Genomic DNA, 26,110 nt, shown 5'->3' with positions numbered 1-26,110 from the left:
AAAATGAAAAAATAAAAATGAAAAGAATAATTAAAGAGTAATCAACTTGTAATTACACCATGTAATTATCAACAATTTACAACCCCTTTCTAGGAATTGGAGAGTGTAAGTACACCTGCCAATTACACCAAATTACTTGCCGACCAAGTAATTACATGACCAACCAAACAGGTCAAACAATGTAATTACACCCAATTACACCTAAGCCAATTATCAGGTGTATTTCCAAACAGACCCTTGATATTCTTTAGAGTTTTACCCTATTTTTTTTTATATCAGATTCTATATATCTTTCACATGTACAGTCAACTTGTTTTCTACTATATAAATAGACCAGTTATATTTCTTTTTCTCTATCTCTACTCATCAATCAAAAGGTGTGTAAATTTTTTTATCTTATATATTTCTTTCTCTTTGTTCTATTTTAGTTGTTTCTTATATAAATTGATTGTGTACACAATAAATCAAATAGATTAACACTTGGTTTTTTGTGTTTATTTTGTTATTTTGTTATTTTGTTTTATCAAACAGAAAATTAGCCAAAAAAATGACAGATTCTGGGGAAGAACCTGTTGGAGAATCATCAAATTCCCAAAAAAGATCGAAAAGGCATAGACAACACCACAGACATTCTATGGAACAAATTCAAAGACTTGAAGCGTAAGATCAATTTTTTTTTCTTTAAATATTTTATCCTTCATATATGTTCAATTTTTTTTGTTTGTTCAAAGAGATGATGTTATTTTCTTAAAATGCATGAGTGATAAAATTAAATTTCATTGGCGATAGAATAATTTGTTTTTTTTTTATGTATTTTTTGTGCATTAATTTATATTTATTTTTTATTGATCTTCTTGTGGTGTTTTTTTTTGGTTCCCCACATGTTCATTATATTTAATAAAAGATTTGTACTTTTGATTTCACCTTTCCTTTTTTTTTTTTTTTTGATTGAGTTGCTAAAATGGTTTTGAAATAGTTTGTTTTGATGATTAATCTGTTATGTATATACATCTTTATAAATGAATTGGTTTATTCTTGATTATTCATTAGTAACTTTTGCATAAGGAGATGAGTTTATTTAATTTCAATTTCTTTCTTATTTTTGCACAAAAAAATAATAAACAATGTACTTCTCATGATGTTTGATACCCTTTTGGAGGCGCAACTAATTTAACTTTGTGTCGAGAAACCTCATTTTAGGGCCCAACTAATTCAGATCACATAAAAAAAATTCACTTTAGGGACCGACTAATCTAGATTTGCATTGAAAAGTCCCACTTTAAGACCTGCTTAGTTCACATTCGCATCAGAAAGTTTTACTTTGGGGGATAAACCTCTCCCTATCGATGGTGACAACTCTTGTCCCATGACTCAACACGAGGCCTCTAGTTAAGGATAAAAAAGTACTTACTGCTCCTCAATCTTTGGTGAGTATCTGGTACTTGATCTAGGGCCCGACAAATTCAAATTCAAGTGGGGAATCAAGTCCCATTTTAGGGTTACAACGTTCCTTACCAAGGCTTTAGTTCCAATGCTCGAACTTAAGACCTGATTAATGATGGAGAAATACTTGCCAATCCACCATGTTTCTTTATGAGAGTTTTTTGTTATTTTCATTTTTAGGTTTATTTTATAAAAATGATCAATAATGTTTTTTCTTCGTGAATTTTGAATGAAGATTCTTCAAGAAATGTCCGCATCCAGATGAGGATCAACAAAAACAATTGGGTTGGGAAGCAGGGCTTGACCATAAGCAGGTCAAGTTTTGGTTTCAAAACAAAAGGACTCAAACAAAGGTAATTTTAATTATTTAGTTCTTTTATATATTATCAATTATACTTAATTTATTAGATATTATTATTATTATTATTATTATTATTATTACACAACAACAAATTAATATATTTTTTTCATTAAATGATTTTCCTTTTCTAGATTATTTGATGAATGAAGGAAATCTTGCAATATTAAATAAGACGGATTGAACGTAAGTCTAGGCTAGTCAAATAATCTGTATAAGCAAATGAGCGGATTAATAAATTATTTGGGTTGGGTTAGGCTTAAAATAGACCACAACCCAATTTTCCAACTTCTAACCAAAAATTATTTTTCTTAAATTTTTTTCTCGTTATTTGTTCAAGTAATTTGCTTTTTTAACACGACTATATTTATCACATCTAGGCTAAGAGTATGGTGTTTGATGATGAATTTCATAGAGCTAGTGAACATTCTCAAGAAGAGAAGGAGACCAAATGAATAAGATATAAGGCATGTGATATGGACAGGTATAAGTTGTGGTATTCAGGAGGTGTGAGGAATATGATTAAAGTAGGCTTCTTAGCAGATTGTTGGCTTAGGGAGGAGGTGGTTGAGGTAAGGAGGATGAATGATAGGATGATGACGATTAAGCTAGTCATTGGAGGGTCCACTTTGAACATTGTTAGTCAAATGGGCTTGGACGAGGAGGACTAGAAACTTTTTTGGGAGGATTTGGATGAGGTGGTTCACACACAGAGAAGTCATTCATAGGAGGAGATTTTAATGGTCACATCGGGTCTACTCCAATGGGGTGTAGTGATGAGTATGGAGGTTTCAGTTTCGTGGACAAGAATGCAGAGGAGTCTCACTTATGGATTTTTCAAGAGTTTTTGGGTTGGTGGTAGCCAATTTGAATTTCTCGAAGAAGGAGGAGCACTTTGTAACCTGCCATAGCACGGTAGATAAAACTCAGATAGACTATTTGCTTCTTAGGAATTAAGGAAGATAAAGGTCTTTATAAAAACTGTTGGTTATCCCGAGTGAGAATTTAACGACGTAATATTAACTCCATGTGTTGGATTTTTGCTTGTAAGGGAGAGGAAGAAGAGAATGTGGATGACTGACCGAGGATAAAATGGGGAAGCTTGAATATGGCCAGTGCTCTGGATATGACGGAGAAGTTTTTAGTTGTGGGAGGAGCCACATTATACTAAGGGGGTTCATTTGACTCCCTTTGACGTAAAATTATATTATTTATATACGGTTAAAATAATTTTTTATGTATACATGGTAGACGTTGAACCCCCCTTCGTGTGTCTATTTCTACAAAATTTGAACCCCTTGTTGAAAATCCTGACTCCGCCACTGATGGGAGCTTTGGGCAGTAGTAGTAATGCAGATAATATGTGGTTCAGGGATTCTAGTTAAATTTGGGTGAGTTGAGTAAATTAAATTTTCATGGACTAGTTTTTTCACCCATGTAAAAATTCTTTAAAATATATATTTTATAGGAGGAAGAAAGTGTATGTTGTTCAATATTAGAATGGAAATTTAAACTTTTAAGCAAAGATGGACCGAAAAAATAATTTTCACGCATTATAAAAAAGGCTAAGTAGCATTTTTGGTCCTTCAATTATTATCATATTCTAATTTTGATACTAGTAATATCTTTCTCAGTACATAAATCTTCAATTAATTGGAATGTGCACTATTGATTCCTTTGTTTGTGAATATTCACAAATTTAACATAATGAATATTAATTGTACAATTATTTAATTACCTATGTGTTATGTTAAATTTGTATTGTTAATCCATATGTGATTAATTTGTTATATATATTTCATCAGACTCAAAATGAGAAATCCGTTAATAATGCTCTTCGAAAAGAAAATGAAAGATTTCTTTGTGAGAATAAAGCAATGAAAGAGGCAATGAAGAATATTATGTGCCCAAAATGTGATGGACTGCCCATTGGAAAAGAAGAAAGGGAACGCAATTTAGAAAATATGAAAATGGAAAATCAATGGTTGAAAGAACAGGTAAACCATCTATTTATCCTATTTATTTTACTTTATTTTATTTTTGTTGTTAATTTATTTATTTATCTTGAAAAGAATTACTTATATATAACAAAAGACAAGGAAAATTCATGGTTTGAACTCGATGGACTAATCTTGGCTTTAAGGTATTAGCATATAACATATAATTTGAAATGAAGGGGTCAGATCTATTATATTCGTTGAAATTTTAGTCCGTTCTTACATATACATGTCTATATTCCATCTTATAGTTATATATTAAGGTGGACGAATCATAAGCACCGGGTTCATTTGAATCTCGTATTTTTACGTGAGGCATAGATACATGTAAAAAAATTACTAAAATTTAAACAAATGTTCTATTTGGATCCATAACTTTATAAATATAACGAATGAAGCGTTAGAAGTCTAGGGTTGTGATGGTATGATAAGATTCATCTACATTTAACCAAGGGTCTTAGGTTTGAGCTCTGGTACAAAAAAATCTTAATAGGAAGTGCTTCTCTTTTTAATGCGATTTACATGATGCTAATCCGAACTAGTGGAGGCCCGAATGTGAGTACTGAAAACTAGGTGAAAAATCCTCGCAAAAGTGTTAAATACCTAAAATGGCCTAACTCAGCATGTTTATATCTTGGATTTGTTTCTGCCCCGTGCTTATGAGTTGCATCCTCCCTTGACAAGAGAGATTATCTTGATGTCACAATTAATTAATTTATTGAAAGAATTTAAATTATATACACTAATAACAAATTATACACTTCTTCTCCTTTTTAGGTTCTCAAATTATGTTTATTATAGATACTTACCTATTATTGTAAGTAATTAACTTAACAATTTTTTTTTGCAGTATGAAAAAGTATCAAATCTCATCTCAAGTGTTGTTGGAAGGCCTTTTGTGATGGATTCAAATTTGGCACCACCAAAACCAACTCTTGGATCATCTTCAAATTCATCTGATGGAAGTTTGTTGAACCAAAACATATGTGGCTCTCCCATTAGATATCCTCCTCTTCGTCAAGAAAACAATCATAATAATAATAATGATGTTCAAGCACATTCAATAAATATTAATAATATCCCAGTAATGTCTCCATCACCACAAGAACATGATGAATTTCATCATGATAACAGGCAGAAAACAATTACGTTTGAGACTGTTGTTGCTTCTATGAATGAAATGGTTGAACTTTTGAAAATGAATGATCCAATTTGGGTAGATTCATCAAGTGATGTGAGGTCTTTAATTCATCGTGAGGGTTATGAAAGACCATTTCCAAATCAAGTTCAACCTTACCAAACATCAAATGCTCGAATTGAATCATCAAAGGATTGTGGAATTGTGTCAATGACTGCAATTGAGTTGATCGATAATTTTCTTGATCCAGTAAGTTTCTTCAACGCTTTCATGTTATAATTATTCAGTTTTACAAGTTATGTATATATATATACATGCATATCTCTTATATGCTTAGTATATTAAAGGTTGGGCGTGCTAGTTGGTTTGAGAATTCGTTGAAAACCTACCTTTTTTTATGTGGAAACATACCATGCCAGTATCATGGATTTTGAAGTAGAGCAAGTGAGAGATCTAAGATACTGTCATGATTTTTTGAAATCTAACACATTGTCATGAATTCCAAAAATTGGCTATTTCTCAATAGGCTGATACCGTTTTATTTTTTAATTTTCTCCCATACAATATTGATTAAGATGACTTTATATGAAATGATGGACAATGAGTACTTATTTTGAGACATAGTTACCATTGTTATTGTTTAATAATTAATCATATACTTAAAAATGATTGATTTGTATATGTAGGTCAAATGGATGAACTTGTTTCCTACTATAGTCACAAAAGCTAGGACTATTAAAGTTCTTGATTCTGGTACTTGGAGAGGCTCTATACAATTGGTAAAACATTAATCCATCTTTTAGATGTTGTTCCCCTAGAAATTAAATAAATATTAAAATTGACTCATAAAATGATCTAATTTTTTCTTGGTTCTTGAGTACAGATGTATGAAAAGTTGCATATTTTATCTCCTCTAGTTGAAGCTAGAGATTTTTTCTTCATACGTTGTTGTAGACAACTTGATCCAACAACATGGATCATGATGGATGTTTCATATGATATATTCAATGAGATTCAAAGCGGTGTACCTTCTTATTCTTGGAAGTTCCCTTCTGGTTGTGCAATTCAAGATATGGGCAATGGACAAAGTAAGGTAAGAATCATTTCCTCTCTCTATATCACTATTTATATAAAAGGAAAACTATGTGCATTAAGCTCCCTATATACATGGGGTCCATATTACTAGGGTCTATTATATGTAGTCTTATTCTGCATTTGTGCATGAGGTTGTTTCCACAACTCAAATGGGTAACATATAAATCACTTTATATATGTAGCTTATTTTCCAAAGGGTATGTTACATATGTAAAAATTTACTCGTACTGATGCCTATTTCATGATTTCTATTGTTCCTAATATGATATAAGAATCAAACTATCTTTATTCTCGATTTATTCAATTTTGGATCCTCATGTTATGTTGTTAATTTATGCTCCAAATGATCAGCTTTGGGACGTGCATTGGGGGCTGTTTAAGTGTTCCCGTATTGGTTTAGAAAATGATCTTTATGTCCGTGTATAGCCTTGGAAAATCCCCGACCACAACCTAATAAGTTTTATTTTAGGATTGAGTTAGATCCAATAACCATCCTTTTAACATGCTATCATAGTTGCTAGTCTTCATATAACAAAGTTGAACTCCGGCCATACTATGTTGTTCATGTCCCAAATGTTTGAATCTAAACGAGTGAGGATTTATTTTTCTCCTCACATGGTCCTGATCAATCCTTGCCTTGTGACATCCATTGCTAAACACAAATTTCCAACATGCTTTCCTCAATATTTTTCACCAAGTTAATTATTTTTATTTTGGTTTCTTGATTATTTTTACTCTTGCAGGTTACTTGGGTGGAGCATGTTCAAGTATATGAAAAATATCAGGTTAATCGTATCTTTAGAAATTTATTGTGTGGTCGTGAAACATACGGAGCTAAAAGATGGATTGTTACACTTCAAAGGATGTCTGAGAGATATAATTTTGCCATTGGTGCAACATGCCCTACTAGGCATGATTTCAAAGGAGGTTTGATTTTATATTCCCTTTTTATTTATTTACTACTTTTTTGAATTTTATTTACAAGGTGAGAAAAGGATCAATTGCAAAATTTTCATCACTTCAAGGCAACTTTAATTAAAAATTAAAAAATTCGAAGGGGGTCCAAATCTATCCCTTTTCTTTGTTTATATGTTTGAAATATGACCTTTTAAAAGTTTTTTTTTTCATCTTTAAGGTATGTTTGACACGAAATATATATATATATATATATATATATATATATATATATATATATATATATATATATATTAAAGTGAACATGCTCTTCTTAAAAAGTGAAATTTTGTTTTGCTACTAGTGAGATTCAAATACACAAACATTTTAAATTGTATGTCTTTACTCTTTCAAGACACCTGAAACCATTGGGCTACATCATATTATTGTGTCAAGGGTGTCCAAAATATGTAATTGAGCCACTTTATTTATCATTTTACTTGTATATATAGTATAATTTTTCGACAATTGAACACCCTGACATAAGGATAGCTACGCCACTGTATATATAAAATACGTATTTTTTCCATGTTTGACCAATGGAAATGTTTTTTTTTTGTCTAAATGGGCCCGGAAAATGATCACTCCTTTTATTTCGGAAGCCATTTTTCTTTACAATTTTCTCAATTTTTTACTTGAAACATCTCCTTTTCAAACTTTCCTTTTTTCCCTTAGGGGTGTGTTTGGTATGATTTATTTTTTTTCAAAAAAATAGTCATCTTTTGATGTTTATTGACTGGCCAAAAAAATATTTTTTAGAGAAAATATTTTCCAATCAAAGGAGCAGGAAAAATAACCACTTCTGTCATTTTCCGAGGAAAGTCATTTCCTTCGCAATCATCTCAACTTTGAACATTATATCATATGCTTTAACGACACTCGGACATTATTATCACCTTTAACATGTAAAAATCTCATCAAAATACTTTCCGGTTTATTAATATATTTATCAATCTTCAATAGAAGTTTTTTTTTCTAGAAAATATATTTAGTATTTTCCAAACAAAATCACAAAATAAAAATAGATTTCCTAAAATAAATTATTTTCCAAAAAAACAAAAACACACCCTTATCTTGTTTCCTTATTAGTATTGTTATAATTACTTTCCAAATATTTTATTCTTCGATTTTAGTATTACATGTTGTCTCCTTTATATCCATATGTATTTGCTTTTCATATTTGAATTTGGATATACTTTAGAGGATCTATCAAAAGCAATCTCTCTACCTTCTCATGATAGGCCCACCCTTTGCAAGCAGAGGCGAATTTAGGATTTTTCGAACATGGGTGCACCAAGTAAAAATATATTGAAGTGGAAATTAATCCTTAATCCTCAAGGTCAAAAGCTCAACATTTAACCATGTGGACCATTTAGACTTCTCGTAGTACGGGTGCAAGAATATGATATTATACAAATTTAGAAAATATATACATAAAATATCTAATTTTACGAAGAAACCACGGGCGCAGATGCCCTATTTTTTGGCTCTAAATTCGCCACTGTTTGCAAGCTTCACTTGTGGAATTATACTAGATATATATATATGTTGTTGTAATATTTAAATTTCATTTTATTTTCAGTGTTTCATGATCCAGAAGGGCTGAAAAATACGATACAAGTATCTCAAAGGATGGTGAAGAGTTTTTTTGAAATCCTAAGCATGACAGACAAATTAGATTTTCCAACTTCATCACAGTTAAACCGTGGAGATAGTATTTCAATAAGAAAAAATGAAGAAATTACCCAACCAAAAGGCTTTATTGCCATTGCCGCTACTTCTCTATGGCTTCCTTTTTCATTCCAAGATGTCTTCAATTTTTTCAAAGACGACAAGACAAGAAGTCAGGTATGTATCAAACCTCTTTATAATAATGTTAATTGTTTAGATAATTTTCTTAGTTGTTATAGCGAAATGTTATTATAGAGAACATAATAATATAATATGATATTGATATTGGTTCCTAATAAAACTTTGATTCTACATTGAATTGGTCGAGGGTATTTCGAAAACAGTCTCTCTCTTCCTTCGAGAGACAACTGTACGATTTGTGTACATTCTACCCTCTCTGGGTTCCACATTGTGGGACTACACATGATATATTGTAGTTAAAGTCTATAATAGGTGAAATGTTATAGGGAATGATTGTCATAAAAAGGAATGATTGCATATATCTTTGCATTGATATTAAATTTTTAATGCTATGAGCCAAACATCTGATAAAAAAGTAATTTTCACATTTTCAATCCTTGTATAACTTGTTAACCAAATGACCCCTAAAAATACCCATATAGAAATTGACTTTTTTTTCAATTCATGTATAGATTTTTATGTAAAACTCTCAAATGTTTCAATAAATATCATAATTTTAAAATTAAAATAGGATGAGATCAGTGTTAAGAATTTTTGAAACCATTAAGTTAAAGTCCCGAATTTGATTGATTTGCTAATATTATGTTCCCATGTTATTAGGGGTGTGCATATGTCAGTTTGGTTCGGTTTGATATATTTTCGGTTTTGTTTCTTGATTTTTAAATACGCTAAATAAAAAATTAAACCAATGAGATATTTTTAATCAATTTTGGTCCTTAACAGTTCGATTTTCAATTTAACCAATAAGAAAATGATTATAAAATATATGACTTCTCCAATAATTTAATTGACGCGATAAGATAATAATGTAACTGTATAAATACTCATAAGATATAAACAATAATAACTAAAGAACTAGACAAGTGTTACACCAAGAGAAATTAAGAGGGATAAGGTTCTTATTTTAGGTTTAGACATTTTATACAATGTGAAATTATGAACTCAAAGTCACCATGGAATGTGAATTGAAGGCTAAAGGGCAAAGACAATAACTAGTAAGGTGTTGAGATTAATATTTAATATTTATGTATGAGTAAAGTTGTAAATTACTATAGTCTTAATGGGGTATTGATTTACCCAATAACCCAATATTAAAAATCAATACCAAACTGATAACCCGATAATTCTTTTTTTATAAAATCATTAAAAATCCGTTAACCCAATAGTAAAAAATCAATAACACTTTTTCGATTCGATTTATCGGCCGATTTAGTTTTTGCACACCCCTACTTGTTATATTATCTACAATCTACATGTTTTGCTAGTCTGGGCATTGATTGTACATATATTGTTTTAAATATATGATCTTAAATAATACTCACCCCACAAACTAATATTTTGACAATTAAATTATGATATTGTTTATCATTTGATTTTTTTTTTCAGTGGGATATTTTGACTGGTGGAAATAATATGATTGAGTTAGATCGAGTACTGACAGGAACTTTTCCAGGAAATAACATTACAATTATTCAGGTATTTATCATATTTATTTATTATGGTTTGCTATTTCAGAATAAATTATCAAGTAATAATGACATTTTACCAGAATCAAATAATATTACTTATGTATCTTTTTTTCACATGCAAAAATACCAAAATCTCTAAACTTGTATCTTTTTTTCCTTTAGACTTTTTGTTCTTTAATTATTGAATCAAAAGGAATTTTCTACGGTCCAATTTTACTTTTGACTTGTAGCAATTAATAATTAAAACACACACAAAAATAAAGACTAACTTTTCTCGCGTTTAATTTATATACACTGATAATTTGAAAATCTTCTCTACATTATCATCATAGCTTAGCCATTTATAGCAAATTGTTGTTTGTCTCATTTTCTATATTAATAATTCCACTTGTTTTTTTTCGGTGATCCAGTAATTACCTTTGACTTTCTTTTAGGTGAACTAATAATGCTAAATATATTTCAATACAAAAAAGAACAAGAATTAACAATGAAATTCCTTGTTAATCTATTGTTAAATAACCTATAGCTAACAAGATTATTTTATAATCCTTCACTAATTCAATATTAAATAGGATTAGCTGTGGAATTTTTATTGTTTAGCAACATAACTTATTCGTCGCTTATTGTTTTAGTATTTACCCTAATATTTCTTAATTGTTGTAATGTATATATAGCCATATAATATGCATAAGGAAATGCTAATGCTTGAAGAGACAAGCATTGATGAAATGGGAGCATTTTTAGTCTATGCACCCATAGAGTTACGAGCAATCAATTCAATTGTCAATGGAGGTGATGCAACAAAAGTTCCCATTTTGCCCTCTGGTATCATCATAAGTCCCGATGGTCGGCTCTCCTCGAATAGGGACGACGCTGCAAATGCACAAAATGGTTCAATTTTGACAGTGGCTTTTCAAATATTGATTTGTGGTAATAATAATCCAACCTCCAAGCAGCAACAAATGGAGGTAGTGGCTTCTGTTCATGGCGTTTTGAGCGCCACAATTTTAAAAATCAAAGCAGCATTGGGTTGCTCTGATTTATGATGGTTTAAGTTCATGTTGTTTGTTTGTTTGTTTTGAATATTTTAAAACTTAGACAATTGATGGTTTTGAAGGATGATGTGTTCCCTTCTTTGTGACTATTGAAATCTCAAGACTGTGAGATATGTGTTGCTGCAATTATCTTTTATATTGATACACTTATTTGAGACTTCTCATTTGTTTGATTTTTTTCAATTTTAGCATGTTTGGTTTTCTCTGATCATTATTTTTTATCTGTCATGTTACAATATCATACCTTCCTGATTTTGCAAGTTAAATTTAGTGGAGTAGTGTATATATAGTATCCATGTGTGGATGATTTATATATTGTGAACACGGATAGCCCAGACGCTACCCAAGTTTGTTGGGTCTAGGGCTAAACCATGAAGAGACTCAAGAATTAGACATCCCAACAATAGATTTACTTGAGATCTAGGTTGAGCACCCACTCTATTTATAGGTGGTGATGGAAGGATCGGATCTAGTGGAGGATATTTACTATTCTACTCTAGAATGTTCCTCCAACTGCATAATTCTATAACTATCCATTCTAGATTATTTCTATATTTTTCTCTTAGGAACACTCATTCTAGATATCTCCCTTCATTTCTTTACTACTTTAAATATTCTAGATACTTCTATGGCATGTCATAGATATTAATTAAGCTTCTCATCCTCCATTCTTATCTTTATTCCTAGTTACTTGTTATTTTAGTTGTTTCCATTGTAATTCAATAGTTTAAGTGTTGCCATTGTAATCTGGTTACGAGTGATTATACACTACTTGAGTATTTCTGTTGGAAATTCTAGTTTGTTACATTATACATAAAAAATTAATGACGTGGCTAGTTTCACCTCAATTTTTAATGCTATATATTTTATTAGTTTGTTTCAAAAATATTTAACTTGTAGCCGCGTTGACATGGTTCAGACAAACCTCTGTCTCCTTCTCCATTTCTGGAAATAGGGGATAAGAATATTTGTCCACGACTTCCACTAAAGGTGATTTTTCTTTTTGTCTTCTTTTCTTATGATAAAAATGAGTTAGGAATTATTAATTGAAGCATTAGTTCATAGAGATAGTTAGGATTCGGTAAGTTAGTTACGTTTTTACCCTTGCAAGTTGGTTATGTTTGTTAGATGTGTTAGAGGTCAATCAGTGTGTATATATACACAAACATTGTATTGATAATTAAGTTTTTCACATTCTCAATAATATCTTTTCTCTTTTCTCTCGGATTGTTGGTAAAGGCTCAACCTCCATTAATGGAGGAAGGTTATTGTTTTACAGCTTGTGCTGCTGTTTTTATCATGGTATCAGAGCCTGGAGATGCCTCCTACCCCTTTTTCTCATCGTGAGTTTTTGCGTTGATTTTTGTTTCTTTATCGCTTTTCCTCTTTCTGTTTTTTTCCTCTATAAACGATCTCACTGTTGTTTTTCTACTTCGATTTAAGCTTCTTCGATTCGAGTTTGCACATTGTGAGTTTCTATTCTCCCAATTTTTGTAAGCCTTGTCCTTCGTATGTGACTATATTCTTCTTCCCAATCATACTCACATCTTTTTCTATGGGTGACGTTCCAGCTGAAATGACCACTTCCAACACTCTAATTCGATTGGACTTCAAAAGCCCTTTTTACCTGCACCCTTCAAAAAATGCAAGTTCTACCTTGCTTCCTACTGTTTTGGATTAAACTAGCTACATGTCATGGAGACACGTTGTCCTTAGGGCTTTATCTGTTAAAAGTAAAACTAGATTCATCAATGGCAAAGTCGTGAAGCCAGATCCTGCAGATCCAACCTTCATGCAGTGGGAAAGGTGTGATGATATGGTGACTTCTTGGATACTGAATTGTCTTTCACCAGATCTGCGAGATAGCTTGCAATATGTTAACAATGCCAAGGACCTTTGGGAGGTTGGAGGATATATATGATTAGACAAATGGTTGTAAGCTTTATCAACTGCAAAAGGAGATTAATGATCTTGTGCAGGGTGCTCTAGATGTTACTGGTTACTATACTAAAATGAAGAAATTATGGGAGGAGATGAACACTCTTGATGTCAATTCTCAGTGCACTTGTGTGTCTGTGGTGGAAAGATCAAAATACATAAGGCTGAACAAAATAGAAGACTCATACATTTTCTGATGGGTTTGAATGAGATGTTTGTCATACATCGGAACATTCTCATGATGACTACTCTACCAACTATGGCACAATCATTAGCCATACTGTCACAGAAAGAAAGGCAGAGGGAAGTGAAGCCTCTCAATCACATGGCCTTAGAATCCACTTCTCTAAATGCCTCTTCATCACCTCAGCACAATGCAGGATCCAAAAGCTTCAAGGTAAACTACAACTCTCATAGAGGAAATACAGGCAGTTCCAACAACTTCAATAACACCTTTAGGGGAAGTTCCAGCACTGGAAATAGGTCAAATTTTTTCTGTGAGTACTGCAAATGAACTGGACACACCAATGATATGTGTTATAAGCTTCATAGTTATCTAACCAACACAAAATCTCCAAGAGGAAAGGGCTCAGGATCTGCAGCAAATGTGCATGCCTCTGAGGATGATAGGAGCCAGTGTGAGGAAACTATTGAGCAAGGACGACAAATCCCATTGAACCTGTCCAAAAGTCAGTATGAGCAACTACTTAATCTACTTGGAACTCTGCAAGTTGGAGCTGATTGCTCAGGACATGCCAGGTGGATCAGTGAACCTAGCAGGTATACTTGCTTGGTATTCTTCTATAAATGAGATAGGTGATTTGTCATGTAAATGTGTCAGATTGACTGTTGGCTCTTGGATCATAGATTCAGGAGCATCACACCACATGACTTACACAAAAGATTCCCTTACAAACCTTAAAACATTACCCTATCCTTTCCTAATAACTTTACCAAATGGATACACGGTTAAAGTGACTTAAATTGGTGATGTTTGTTTGACTTCTACACTGACTTTGTACAAAGTATTGTTTATACCCAGCTTCAAGTTCAATTTGATATCAGTTCACTGTTTAGCTCTTCAACTCAAAGGAATAGTCAGGTTTAACAACTCTTTTTGTTTACTGCAGGGCCCTTCTCTGAAGAGCCCTCTGGCACTTGGTAAGGCCAAGAATGGTCTGTATATTTTCTGTCCAAAGTGCCACAATTGCCCACCTATAGATGGCAATATTATTTCTTATGTCAGATGTCAACATGTTTCTTCTTTTAACTACTGTAAGACAACTTCTGTTAGAAGTGAATGCCAAGTTCCATCTCAAGATGTAAAATACTTTCATACCATCAATAAAGAAGCTTGTGTTGTAAATCCTATTTCATGTTTTGCTATTAATTCTTCTCCTGGTACTAATTTTACTCACAGTCATGACACCAAATTCTTATGACATGCTAGGTTGGGATATGTACCTTTTGTAAAAATGAAAAGTATATTTGCCATACCTCTAAATTTTTCCAATAAGCAACCTTTCACTTGCACTGTCATCCTCCGAACCTATACCCTGGGCGGGACTGGCACTTGAGAACCATTTCTGCCCCCAAGCGGACCCTTGGCCTGGCTTAACTTATAACGGAAGACTTAAATCATTAATACAAGGATTCAATGCATCTCTACTCAACTTTTTAATAAAATAATTTAGGATGTTTAAAGGTCAAACATTCAACTTGGCCATAGTGGCAACTCAAGTCTTAACATAAGAAATAACAATGTAAGGACAAATGAACTACTAACTGTCTATGAAGGCTCTAAAACAAGGAGGGATGTCGGGACAAGACCCCCGATCATCCTAACAACTAAAATACTAAAGCTAATGATAAATGGGTCCTCCGAAAAGCAAGGAGGCTCACCAACTAACTCTGAGTGCTCAACTGGATCAACGAGGCGCTGGATGCTGATCATGGTTACCTATGTCTGCATCATAAAATGATGCATGCCAAATGACATTAATACATTGAATGTACGGGTATGCGAGGGGAATGCTAAACAAGACATAAGCTTGAAAGGAATCTGAAAAGAACACTTACCTTGGTTTTACTCAACTTATGAATAACTCAACTTAAATGCAAAGTAAAACAACAATAATGGTGCAGTTATACAATGCATTTAAAACATTAATAGTAGCTCAATTTGTTAAAGAAATGCAATAACAACTCAGTTTACATGTAAAATAATAAAATACTGCGGGAGTTTCTCTGACCGACAACTATCACTATGAGCCTAAGTGATGATACAACGTCGTTCCCATGCTGCCAGAACTGTCCTATACTTTGCCGTCATATAAAACGTCTTAACTAAGTGGATCCACTAGTCTATGCTAAAAAGCACTAAGGATTCATCTAATATGTATGATTCTTTCTACCCATGATGACTACATGGTTTATAAAGACTTGAGTTATTATGAACTCGCGTCCCCATATCAGTGCTCAATACTACTCCCAAAATATACTCAGCTCAAATTTTTTAAAAACAAAACTCTTTCTGTGTTTTGAGATAATTACTCAAAACTATCTCAAAGGCTTTCTTGGAAATTGGTGTTCCCTTTTTTACTCAAATGTGAAAACATTTTAACTCCTGGGAATACTTAGTTCCCGTATAATCTTTGAAGAAATGAACTTCAAACTTTACTCTTTACTCAAATCAAAATTCAAGTCTTAAAACAAAGTTAAAATATTCGTAAAAGACTTTTGGAAGACTCTATGAAATTTTCTTGATTTGACTCTTAACTGAACCTTGAAATGAATTATGGATTCAAGGATTGTGATTTGTGATAGGAAAGATCTCATGATGTTTAAGAGTGTTTTTAGATAGTTAAACATGAGAAAAGATCAAGAAATCACTGTCTGAAAGCAAGTCTGAGACGCGGAGATGCATTTAATTATTTGGTCGCGAGATAAATTTTTGAGGCATAACAGTCCGTGACCACTCTGCGACACAAAGAAATTTTTTTCAATTCTGATGAACAGGTTCGCGACGCGGACCTGGTACCCAGATTTGCCCGACTTGTTCCTTCTTCGTTTTCTAACCCCAATTCACCTAAACTCGGTTCTTTTTCTCAAATTTCCTTTAGATTCAGATACCAGTATGTATACACAAGAATCTAACTCAAACAACTCAAGTAAACAACATTTTAACCTCAAGGAACTCCTCAATCTCAACCTAACTCAGGAACGAAGGCTAATTTCAAGAACACCATTCAAGATTCATTAATTAAATTTTAACTTTCTAGAACGTACTTCACTGAAATAAACGTGATAGACGTGTGGGTGAACGAACCCATCACTATGAAAGACTCACATACCTCGTAGGGATTAACCCTTGGGGAAATCCACACACAATTCTCCAAGAAATCGACGATTCCTTGCTTCTTCTCCTCTTTTCTCCTCTTCTCTCAAAACATTAACTCTTTTGCAAAAGCATAAACTGACTAAGTTCAGTTTATACCCCAACTAATTACCAAAAACGAAATTAAAATAATAGGGTATGGAAAAGTCCATAATGCCCTTCTAAAATCCGCTTCAGACTTTCCTTATCCAAACAACCCAACTTGAAATGGGCATATCTCATTCATACGAACTCGGAATTTAGTAAACTCAGCGGCGTTGGAAAGATAATTCCAAGATATTTCCTACGGTATCTGGAAGTACACATAACTCATCCTGAGATAAGAGTTATGGTCGTTTGAAGTTGACCCAAAAACTCAACTTAGCTTAACGAATTTCCAGATTTTTCATTCTTTCCTAAAATGACTCTTTCTAGTTCATTCAAATAGCGAGATGTTACATGCACAATATGTCCAATGGCTAGACAAACTAGTATGCCCTTCCCAGAAAGTACAACCACAACCACTACAACATTTGAACTGCTTCATATTGAGTTATGGGGACCATACCACACACCTACCCATAATGGTCATCATTATTTCTTAACTATGGTGGATGACTATAGTAGGTCAACTTGGACACAACTGCTAAGGTGCAAAAGTAATGCATTGCAGACCATAAAAACGTTCATATCCCTTATAGAAAATTAGTTCCTTACCAAATTGAAAACCATCAGGTTTGACAATGGTATATAATTCACAAGTAATGAAGCAACTAATTTCTTTCAAGAAAAATGTATAATACACCAAAGATCTTGTCCTTACACAGCATAACAAAATGGTGTGGTGGAAAGGAAACACAAATACCTTCTTGAAACAACAAAGGCACTTCTATTCCAATCAAAACTCCCCATAAAGTATTGGGAGAGTGTGTCCTAATTTAAGGAAGTCTGTAGGTGGTTACTTTGTACTTATGGGTGATAGTCCAGTTAGTTGGAAATCTAAGTAACAGGCCACAATGTCTCAAACCTCAGTAGAAGCAGAGTACAGGGCAGTGAGACAAGTAGTAGGTGAATTAGTATGGCTGAAAGATTACTTGATGAACTCTCAGTGAAGTGTTTCTTGATTGTACTTGTCTTTTGTGATAGTCAGGCAGCAGTCCATATTGCCAAGAATCCAGTTTTTCATGAGAGGACTAAACATATCGAAGTGGATTTTCACTTTGTCAGAACCAAGCTTCAACAAGGATTGATTACACTTCATCATATCCCCACAAATTCAGAACTGGCAGATGTCTTTACTAAAGCCTTGACTGGAGTTAAACAAACTACTCTTTTAAGCAAGTTGTCTGTAATTAACTCACCTCCAACTTGAGAGGGAGGGAGGGTGGGGGGTGATAAGAATGAGTTAGAAATTATTAATTGAGGCATTTGTTCATAGAGTTAGTTAGGATTCAGTAAGTTAGTTACGTTTTTACCTTTGCAAGTTGGTTATGTTTGTTAGATGTGTCAGAGGTCAATCAGTGTGTATATATACACAAACATTGTATTGATTAATTCAATTTTTCACATTATCAATAATATCTTTTCTCTTTTCTCTCTGATTGTTAGTGAAAGCTCAACCTCCATTAATGGAGGAAGGTTATTGCTTCGCAGCTTGTGCTGCTGTTTATGTCATCTTCTATTTTGCCGGCAAAGATGTAACATTACCATGTTTATCTAAATATAATAGATGTATCCCTATCTTCTTTACTCTACCTTTGTCAGGGCCTTACTCGACTGTTATCTTTTCCCGACCTTTGATCTTCAGGCCATTAAAAGGTCTGTCATTTGAGTTAGATATGTAATATGCACATGATACTTCTCTATGTAATTTGAATATTTTCATATACCTAGTCCACTCAAAAACTAAAACCTTGTTATTGGATACAACAAATAACGAAGTGTCCAAAATGGGACAAAACTTTAAAGTCACAAACGAACCAGAGAACCATTCTTAAGAACTTATAATTCTGTAATCTCATTGCTTTGGAGATCTATTTGTAACCCCTGCTTCATTAGACAAAGACACAATTAGATGATTAATAATGTAATACAAGCGAGGGAGAGAGGGGACTAACCTCATACTTTGGATATTTCCTAGATTGAATTGATAGTGCAGGGGCACTAAAGAAGCATTCATCAAATGGAATCTGCAGAGAAGAACAATTAATTATGTCGATCTTCTGAATCGAAGGAAGGTTGTCCAACGCTGTAATCTTGACCAACTTTTAGCAGTTTCTAAGTTCAAGAATTCCAAGGTACTCTAAATTTGATATTGACGGTAGTGTTTGAAGATTCTCACAATCATTCAAACACAAGGACATCAACAATGGTAACTTGGAAAAATCAAAGAGATTAGAGAAGAAATTGTTGCCGCTCAAATCTTGAACAGTTAAGTGGGATAAACTCCCAATATCCCTAGGAATATCAACCTTGTACAAACCATAATATGGAAGGCTTAAGACCGAAATAAAAATTTGTAAGGATTCTATACGGTGGAATGTTCTTCGAAAAGATCTCCTTTTGGCCTCTAAATTTGGACTTCTTAGCATTTCAATAGATTCATGAGGATGTCTTAGACTTTGCATATCTCCAATGTCAACTGGTAGTGTTTGTAAATATGAACAATAACTAATGTCCAAGTATTCAAGGGATTTTAGCTGGCATGTGCTGCTCGGAAGATCTGTAATCTTTTTGCAACAATACAAAGATAGACCAGTTAGTCTGTGTAATTTTCCTATTGATGGATGGATCTCCTTCAGACTTAGGCAATTCTGAAGCACCAAAGTCTCGAGACTTTGTGAAACCTTGAATTTGGAGTACTTCTGAGGCGTTTGCAATCAGAGAGATCCAACTTCTTCAAACTTCTACAATACTGAAAGTAAACAAAATAATTTCTAGTAAGATTTTCTTTCACTTAGTTGCAATAAAACAGAACACGTGAAATTGCAAAAGCGAGTAACAAACCTGCAAATTCAAACCAAATTCTTCGATATTACTCCCTTTTATGTTCAGAAATACATGTTTCTCAGCTAGAAAATTTGATAGTATACATTTCAAAGGACATTCTTTCCATGACAACCATCTGAGCTCCTTGGACAATAGCTCAAAATCTCCACTGATATAAAACTTGTCGTCAATTATAAGCACCCTAAGATTTATCATCTTCTGAAATGCTTTGGTGCTCAAATTCACACCCTTTAATGCTTGTCCTTCTACCACCAATACTTCCATATTTTTGGAACCCTGTAGTTTAATAAAACAAAAAAGTACCATAAGACCATGTTAAGTACCAGAAATTAAGAGCGCAAAATGTGTTACACAAATTGAAGGACAATGAGTACATTACCTATTTTGAACTTAATAGGAAATATGTATCCGCAAACACGATTTAGATAATTGTTAAATGAGTGAATGTTTGTTTGATAATTTTGCATTTGAGTGTTTTAGACTTTAGTAAATGCTCATTTCAAGTACACAATGACTGGAAAACAATAACATATAATTTACTAACCATGATAAACATAAAGAATGCATTCGTGTTGTGACAGTAGAAATTATAAACAAATGTTTATCATATTAAATTGAAAAAAAAAGTATAACAAAGATAAAGATAAATAATTTACTGACTTTGTTTCATTGTAGAACATCGCGGACTTCTTGAGGCTTGAACAGTCTATTCCATTTTCCATAGTCATGAGGTGATTCCATGCGGACTATTTCTTTTCCCATATCCTGCACTAGATCATGCATCACCAAATAATGCCAATGCCTTTGGAGCAAGTTCCTTTGGACTAAGGTTGTAATTGAACTTTCAGAATAAAAACCACACATATTTAAAATTTTGGTAACTTCATCCTCAAAAAATCCACGGAAGGCGCACACGATTATCACAATCATGTCCATCAAAGCTTATCTTGAGAATCTTTTGAATATCACAATGATGAATTTCTCTTAGTTTTCTGAACTTGTATCTCCATTCTTCTACGGATCTCCCTTGCAAATGTGACCCCAATGTCATAATAGATCATGATAGCCCACTTGAATATTTGATTATGTTTTGTGCAAGCTCAACATATTCTTGTGGTAGATAAATACTGTTAAAAGCATGACAAGAAAAAAAGTTGTTGAGCTTCGTCGTGAAAAGTTTGGCCTTGTATCTCTCATTTTCTCTAAGACGGCATATCAAATGTTCCTCTTGGGTAGTAATTACTGTTAACCTATCAAAACCAAACCAGCTTCTATCTCTTGTTAAGGATTCTAATTGGCTCATATGATCCACATCATCAAGAATAATTGAACCTTTTTTCACCTAAGCCTTGCTTTGATTAGATTGATGCCTTCAACAACATTACCAACTTTGACGTCCTTAGTTTTGAGAATTTGATTAAGTAGTTTCTCTTGTATCTTGACTAGACCAAATGCTTTCACTTCTGATCTAACATCTGAAAGGAAGCAGTGACTCCGAAGTGTTAAAATATTCTGTTGTAGATGGCTTTTGCCACAATTGTTTATCCAATTCCACTGACACTATATATATTAACCATGTGAACTTCATCTACACATTCACTTTGGCCTAAGTTGGTATACAATTACACCTCAATGGTTTAAGAAGATTTTGGGTAAAAAAAGAGGTAGATCAATTCAATGTGGTTCGGATTGATGGTTTATTTCTTTACCAACAAAAAGTTCAGGCACAAGTTGGGAAAAATTAATCACACAACTCACAAGGTAATCACAACATAGGTTCAAACAAAACAGTTAACCCTCAAAAAGGTTGTCCATGATCCTTTGTCACATTCACAAGTAGTTAACCCTCAAAAAGGTCGATCCTTCGTCATGTTCACAAGTACCAAATCATTAGACCAACAAGGAAAGTTCTAGGTTTTCACAACACATGAAATTTGAGTAAACCTCACACACATGGGACTCAAACACAATTTCCAAACAACAACTCTACAACCCTAGCTCGCATGCAAGGATCATTGCAAAATTATATGAATAGATATCTAACTAGTCAACACAAGATGCCCAAAATTCATGCAAGGATTATGCAACTCAATATAAACAAATCATGTTATCCACCAACACATATCTCTACAAGAGCACCACACAGTTGTGCACAATCGATATTCAAAATTTAGACAAGCATGAGAATCAAAACAATTAAACCAAAACAAAAACAATTATACTATTAAACCAAAATAAGAAGTTAACTAACCATCAAGTTATAATTACAACCCAAGAGGTACCAAAAATCAGAGTATGTATCAAACTTACAACCCATTCAAATAAAACTTCCTGTATTCCAAGAAAAATAGACATTGTCCTCTATGCCACAAAATTAAGTAGAAAATCATATAGTAAGAGGGTTCCCATGTCATCTATGGACGTGGAGAGGTCTGGCCAACTGGTGTGGCCTCATTTAGGGAATCAATTCGCCGCTCATCCCCAAGGTAAGTGTAATGGGCTCTTTAGTGGGTTTGGACTCAGTGGCGGATCCAAGAATTAAGCTCAGGGGGTTCAAAATTTAAAGAAGAAGCTCATGTAGTAATGTAAGTGCGCGGTGAGCGTAGTAACCCCACATGCTTTTTGTACAAGGTATCTCATTGGTTGATAAAAGTTAACACCAAACTAATCAAAGATATTGAGAACAAAGCTACGTTGATAAAAAAAAATGGTGGATCAGTTTTATTACATAAGTTAATTTCTAAAACACCTGAAAATTAAAGGACGAAAAAGGAAGCGAGACGGAGAAGAAAAATATTTACCTTAACCTGCTAAATTTATATTACCTTATCGTACCTCATTAAGCATTTGTTCATACTTTTACCCTGCTCCATTGAACATTCTTAAAATTTCTTGTACTTTTTATACTTTTATTTTGTAATGTTTTAATTTATTTTGCATTTTTTAAAAATTAGTATCCATTCAAACACATATTACTAGAAAAATTATCAAGATTCTCTAAAAGTGTGTAAGTATAGATTTACTAATATTATAATGCATATTCAGAAGATAAATAAATGGCATCGTCAATTTTTTTTAGTTCATGTTGTTTAATTTACTAGGTTGGTCATCATTTGTTGAAAAAAAATGACGAATAAATCAAATAAGTTTAATTTCCATCTCTCTATAATAGAATTGAAAAAATAGAAAATAAATTCCATGAATTCTATTAAATATATATTATTAAAAAGATATTGATATTTTTTAGTTTCTTCATTCAATTACATCTAATTTATCTTTATATATATAATTCATCATTTTTAAAGAGTTGTACATAAAATTATGTTGAAATAAAATGACTAATAGATATAAGAAGAATTAAAAAAATGTGTCTAATAAATTTAAACAAAAACAAATTAGAAAAAAAATGACATAAAAGAGAAAAAATAATGAAAAAGAGAAGATGATCCAAGCCCAAAAGTTGAGCCCAATTCTATGCATTGAAAAGTGTAAAAAAATGATAAGAGAAGAGGAATTGATGCGCATGGGATTCAAACCCATGATATAAAGGCCACTGCTGAACCCCTTATCCATTGAGCTAAAGTTTCTCACTTATTTTCAGGGGGTTCATTTTAATATATGTACACATAAAATCAGAATTTGGCCCTATATATATAACATAATTTTTCGACCGAGGGGGTTCGAGTGAACCCCCTAGACACAACCTAGGTCCACCCTTGTTTGGACTCACTAGAGCCAATCGTGGAAGTGTCATGAAGGGACACCTCAGTAGTAATCTGCACATGTCGCCTTTGGATCAACTGTCTGGGTTGCAGTCTCATCTTCCGCCTCAGAACCTAACCTCTCATTGTCAACCGCAAAGGTCTCTGAATCAGCAGTAACTCGAGGCTCCACAGTACCGTTCATAGGAATCTCTATGTATGTTCCCTCGGGGACATTAGAATCAGTCCAAAAATATGAAATATCAATGGATTTTGATTCATCCACATCATTTCGTAACTCCTCTATCCGGGCAGATAATACATCAATACGTTTCTCATACACCTGTAATATTTCCCTATGCCTCTCGTATCTCCTTCCAAAGGGGTATAAGGGCAGTCTCTATAGCTCACTCAATCATGGTGGGAACCTGTGCCTTAAATCGAGAGGCTCGCACAGTTGTAGAATATGAAAGGTTACCATCCATAACACAACCTCTTGATTCAATGTAGGGTGAGAAAGAGTAGGAATAGTAGGAGTACCTGAGGCATCGACAAATGAGTGAGAGGTATAGACTCACCCTCCAAAGATTCTACATAAACAACGAGGGAGTTATCCACCTGTATTGTCTTCTTCCGCTCGGCCTTATCTCAAAGGTACTCCACTTCAATCCAATGGATATCACATGATGAGGTTGGGGTGATCTATATACCCTTCTAGTCCATAAAAGGAACACATGCCTTTCGATGCAGTGATATGTATGCACTTCTTAGCCCTCATGGCTTTCTCCAGAGCAATGATTGAACCCAGATTTAGTCTCTTTTTAGCGATGATCGACCCTAACAGATCATCTTTTGGGTGGCGGAGGATAGACTCGTTCTGAGATGGCATCAAAGAGCTACATATAAACCCAAACCAGTATCGCATAGTGATGTGTATGTACTTCTTTTCAATTATCACTCCCTCCACAATCTAAGGAGTTGTAGTCTCACTCAACAACGGGGCAAGCCAACCCCTCAGCCTATCTAATGTCTTCTCAAGATTATTGGCGAACTCGTGACAAGTTCGCACAGTGTAGTCCAATGCATTATTAATGTCAGTTTTGCTACACTTCACTTTCCTACCTCGAACTTCAACAACTTCAATAGGGTCAAGCCGAACCTTTTACTTCTTACCTCTTGGTAACAACCGCGTATACACATCATAAGATTCCCTCACCTAAGTGAGAACATACGAGTGACGGGGTTTGTGAACTGCTTAAATTTATGAAACCTAATATTTCACCAAATCTCGGGATATCTATTCATCATACCATCCATGAACAACTGTGTCTCCTCAAGAATAGTATGCATCCCTATAACTTTGAGATAATTTAGAAGACTACAGGCTAGGTACCACGTAGGCTAGAATAGAAGCTGGAACAGGCACTGTGACAGTAATAAGATAGTGGATGGTCTTACAACAATATCTCGCTCCTCTTTTGTTTAGCGGATTGTGCTTCCAGGAATGGATTATGCCCTGGGGTATTATATCCATCCTCATCATTGTCGTGGTCAAATACAGTGCAGGTATACTCCAAAAATCCAAAATTTGTACTTGAGTGCCATTCGACACATCGCCGAGTAGATTATCTACCACCAAATTGGCTCAGACCCATCGCCCAAGTACTACCCATTAACAAATTAGCATCACTTCCATCACGCAGTGCATACAAGCAAAATTTAACCTACCCATGATAATTCTAAGGGTTGGGGTACTCAAACTTCCCCCAAATTTCACCAAATTTTCAACAAAATAACGATTTGCTCTTAAAAAAAATGTCACCCAATCCATCATCGGGACAAATCAAGTCTTTTGTTTGATCATATGCTACTCAGACTTCGCCAATGCAAATAATCAAATCACCATTACCCGCATACAACTATCATCAATAAATAATCAACAAGTAGAGACCCATTGCTCCCTAATTCAAATTGCAAAATCACTAAGAGAAACATTTAACGGAGTAATTGAAGCAATCATTCAACTACAACAACCCAATCATGAACAACAAGAACTCTAAGAACATGGATTCAAGAAACTTATAGAGTAATCTAAAAGAGCAAAGAGTGGACGAAGAACCAACAATGATGATGCATAGTGGGGACAGGGAATGATGGAAATGAAATGCAATTCTGATAAACTTCATTAAATTATTTAAAATCAAAATACGAAACTAAGAAAGAAATGTGGATGAATGGAAGGAAGAAGAACAAATGCAAGAATTTAGAGGGATTAATTTAAAAGGTCAAAAAGACCATTGGCTCTTCAACTCACGTCCATTTGGCGAGCTCGATTAACTCCCCCCAAGGTCGTCTCAACAAGTTTAGCATTCTTTGTTAATGTGCATATTTATTGTCACTAAAATTTATTTTTGTTGTAGTGGTATTCCTATGAGTAAAGTCTCGAGAATGTTGGATATACACATACTTAATGAAGTAAGAAGGTAAACAATGAAAATTTTTAATGAAAAAATATAATATAAAATTAGAATAATAAAACCTGTATACTTGATACATGTTGGTTGTTGAACTGTGATTGCCAAGCCTTATGAACTGTGTATTGTGAAATTGTTAGGTTGGACTGATTTTATGCAGGTTGTATTTAAGACGGTTCAGTTGGGATGAAAGAAGTACTCGTATTCTAGCCTAGTTTTTCTTTGTTTAAT

The 26,110-nt window shown here is 33.5% G+C and overlaps 3 protein-coding genes across 6 annotated transcripts in view; 2 read left to right on the top strand and 1 right to left on the bottom strand.

Moving 5' to 3' along the window:
- The window catches only part of LOC125812740 (photosystem II reaction center W protein, chloroplastic-like), a 428,451-nt gene that overhangs the window by 111,834 nt on the left and 290,507 nt on the right, over positions 1-26,110 (bottom strand). The gene's annotated exons all lie outside the window — the stretch shown is intronic.
- On the top strand, positions 548-11,372 carry LOC125812461 (homeobox-leucine zipper protein ROC8-like). Its single transcript, XM_049491949.1, has 10 exons — positions 548-660; positions 1,679-1,796; positions 3,607-3,798; positions 4,649-5,185; positions 5,623-5,715; positions 5,820-6,029; positions 6,775-6,958; positions 8,568-8,833; positions 10,244-10,333; positions 11,001-11,372. The coding sequence occupies exons 1-10, from the start codon at positions 548-550 to the stop codon at positions 11,370-11,372; spliced, it is 2,175 nt and encodes a 724-aa protein (XP_049347906.1).
- Positions 12,636-13,516, top strand: LOC125813630 (uncharacterized). The gene is made up of 3 exons (XM_049493101.1): positions 12,636-12,724; positions 13,068-13,284; positions 13,361-13,516. Exons 1-3 carry the CDS (start codon positions 12,636-12,638, stop codon positions 13,514-13,516), a joined length of 462 nt encoding a protein of 153 aa, XP_049349058.1.

Source organism: Solanum verrucosum, unplaced genomic scaffold (assembly GCF_900185275.1).
Source record: "Solanum verrucosum unplaced genomic scaffold, falcon-dt-bn FXZP01000235.1, whole genome shotgun sequence".
Classification (NCBI taxonomy): Eukaryota; Viridiplantae; Streptophyta; class Magnoliopsida; order Solanales; family Solanaceae; genus Solanum; species Solanum verrucosum.
Note: the sequence above shows the minus strand (reverse complement) of the source record. Positions and strands in the feature narration are given on the sequence as shown.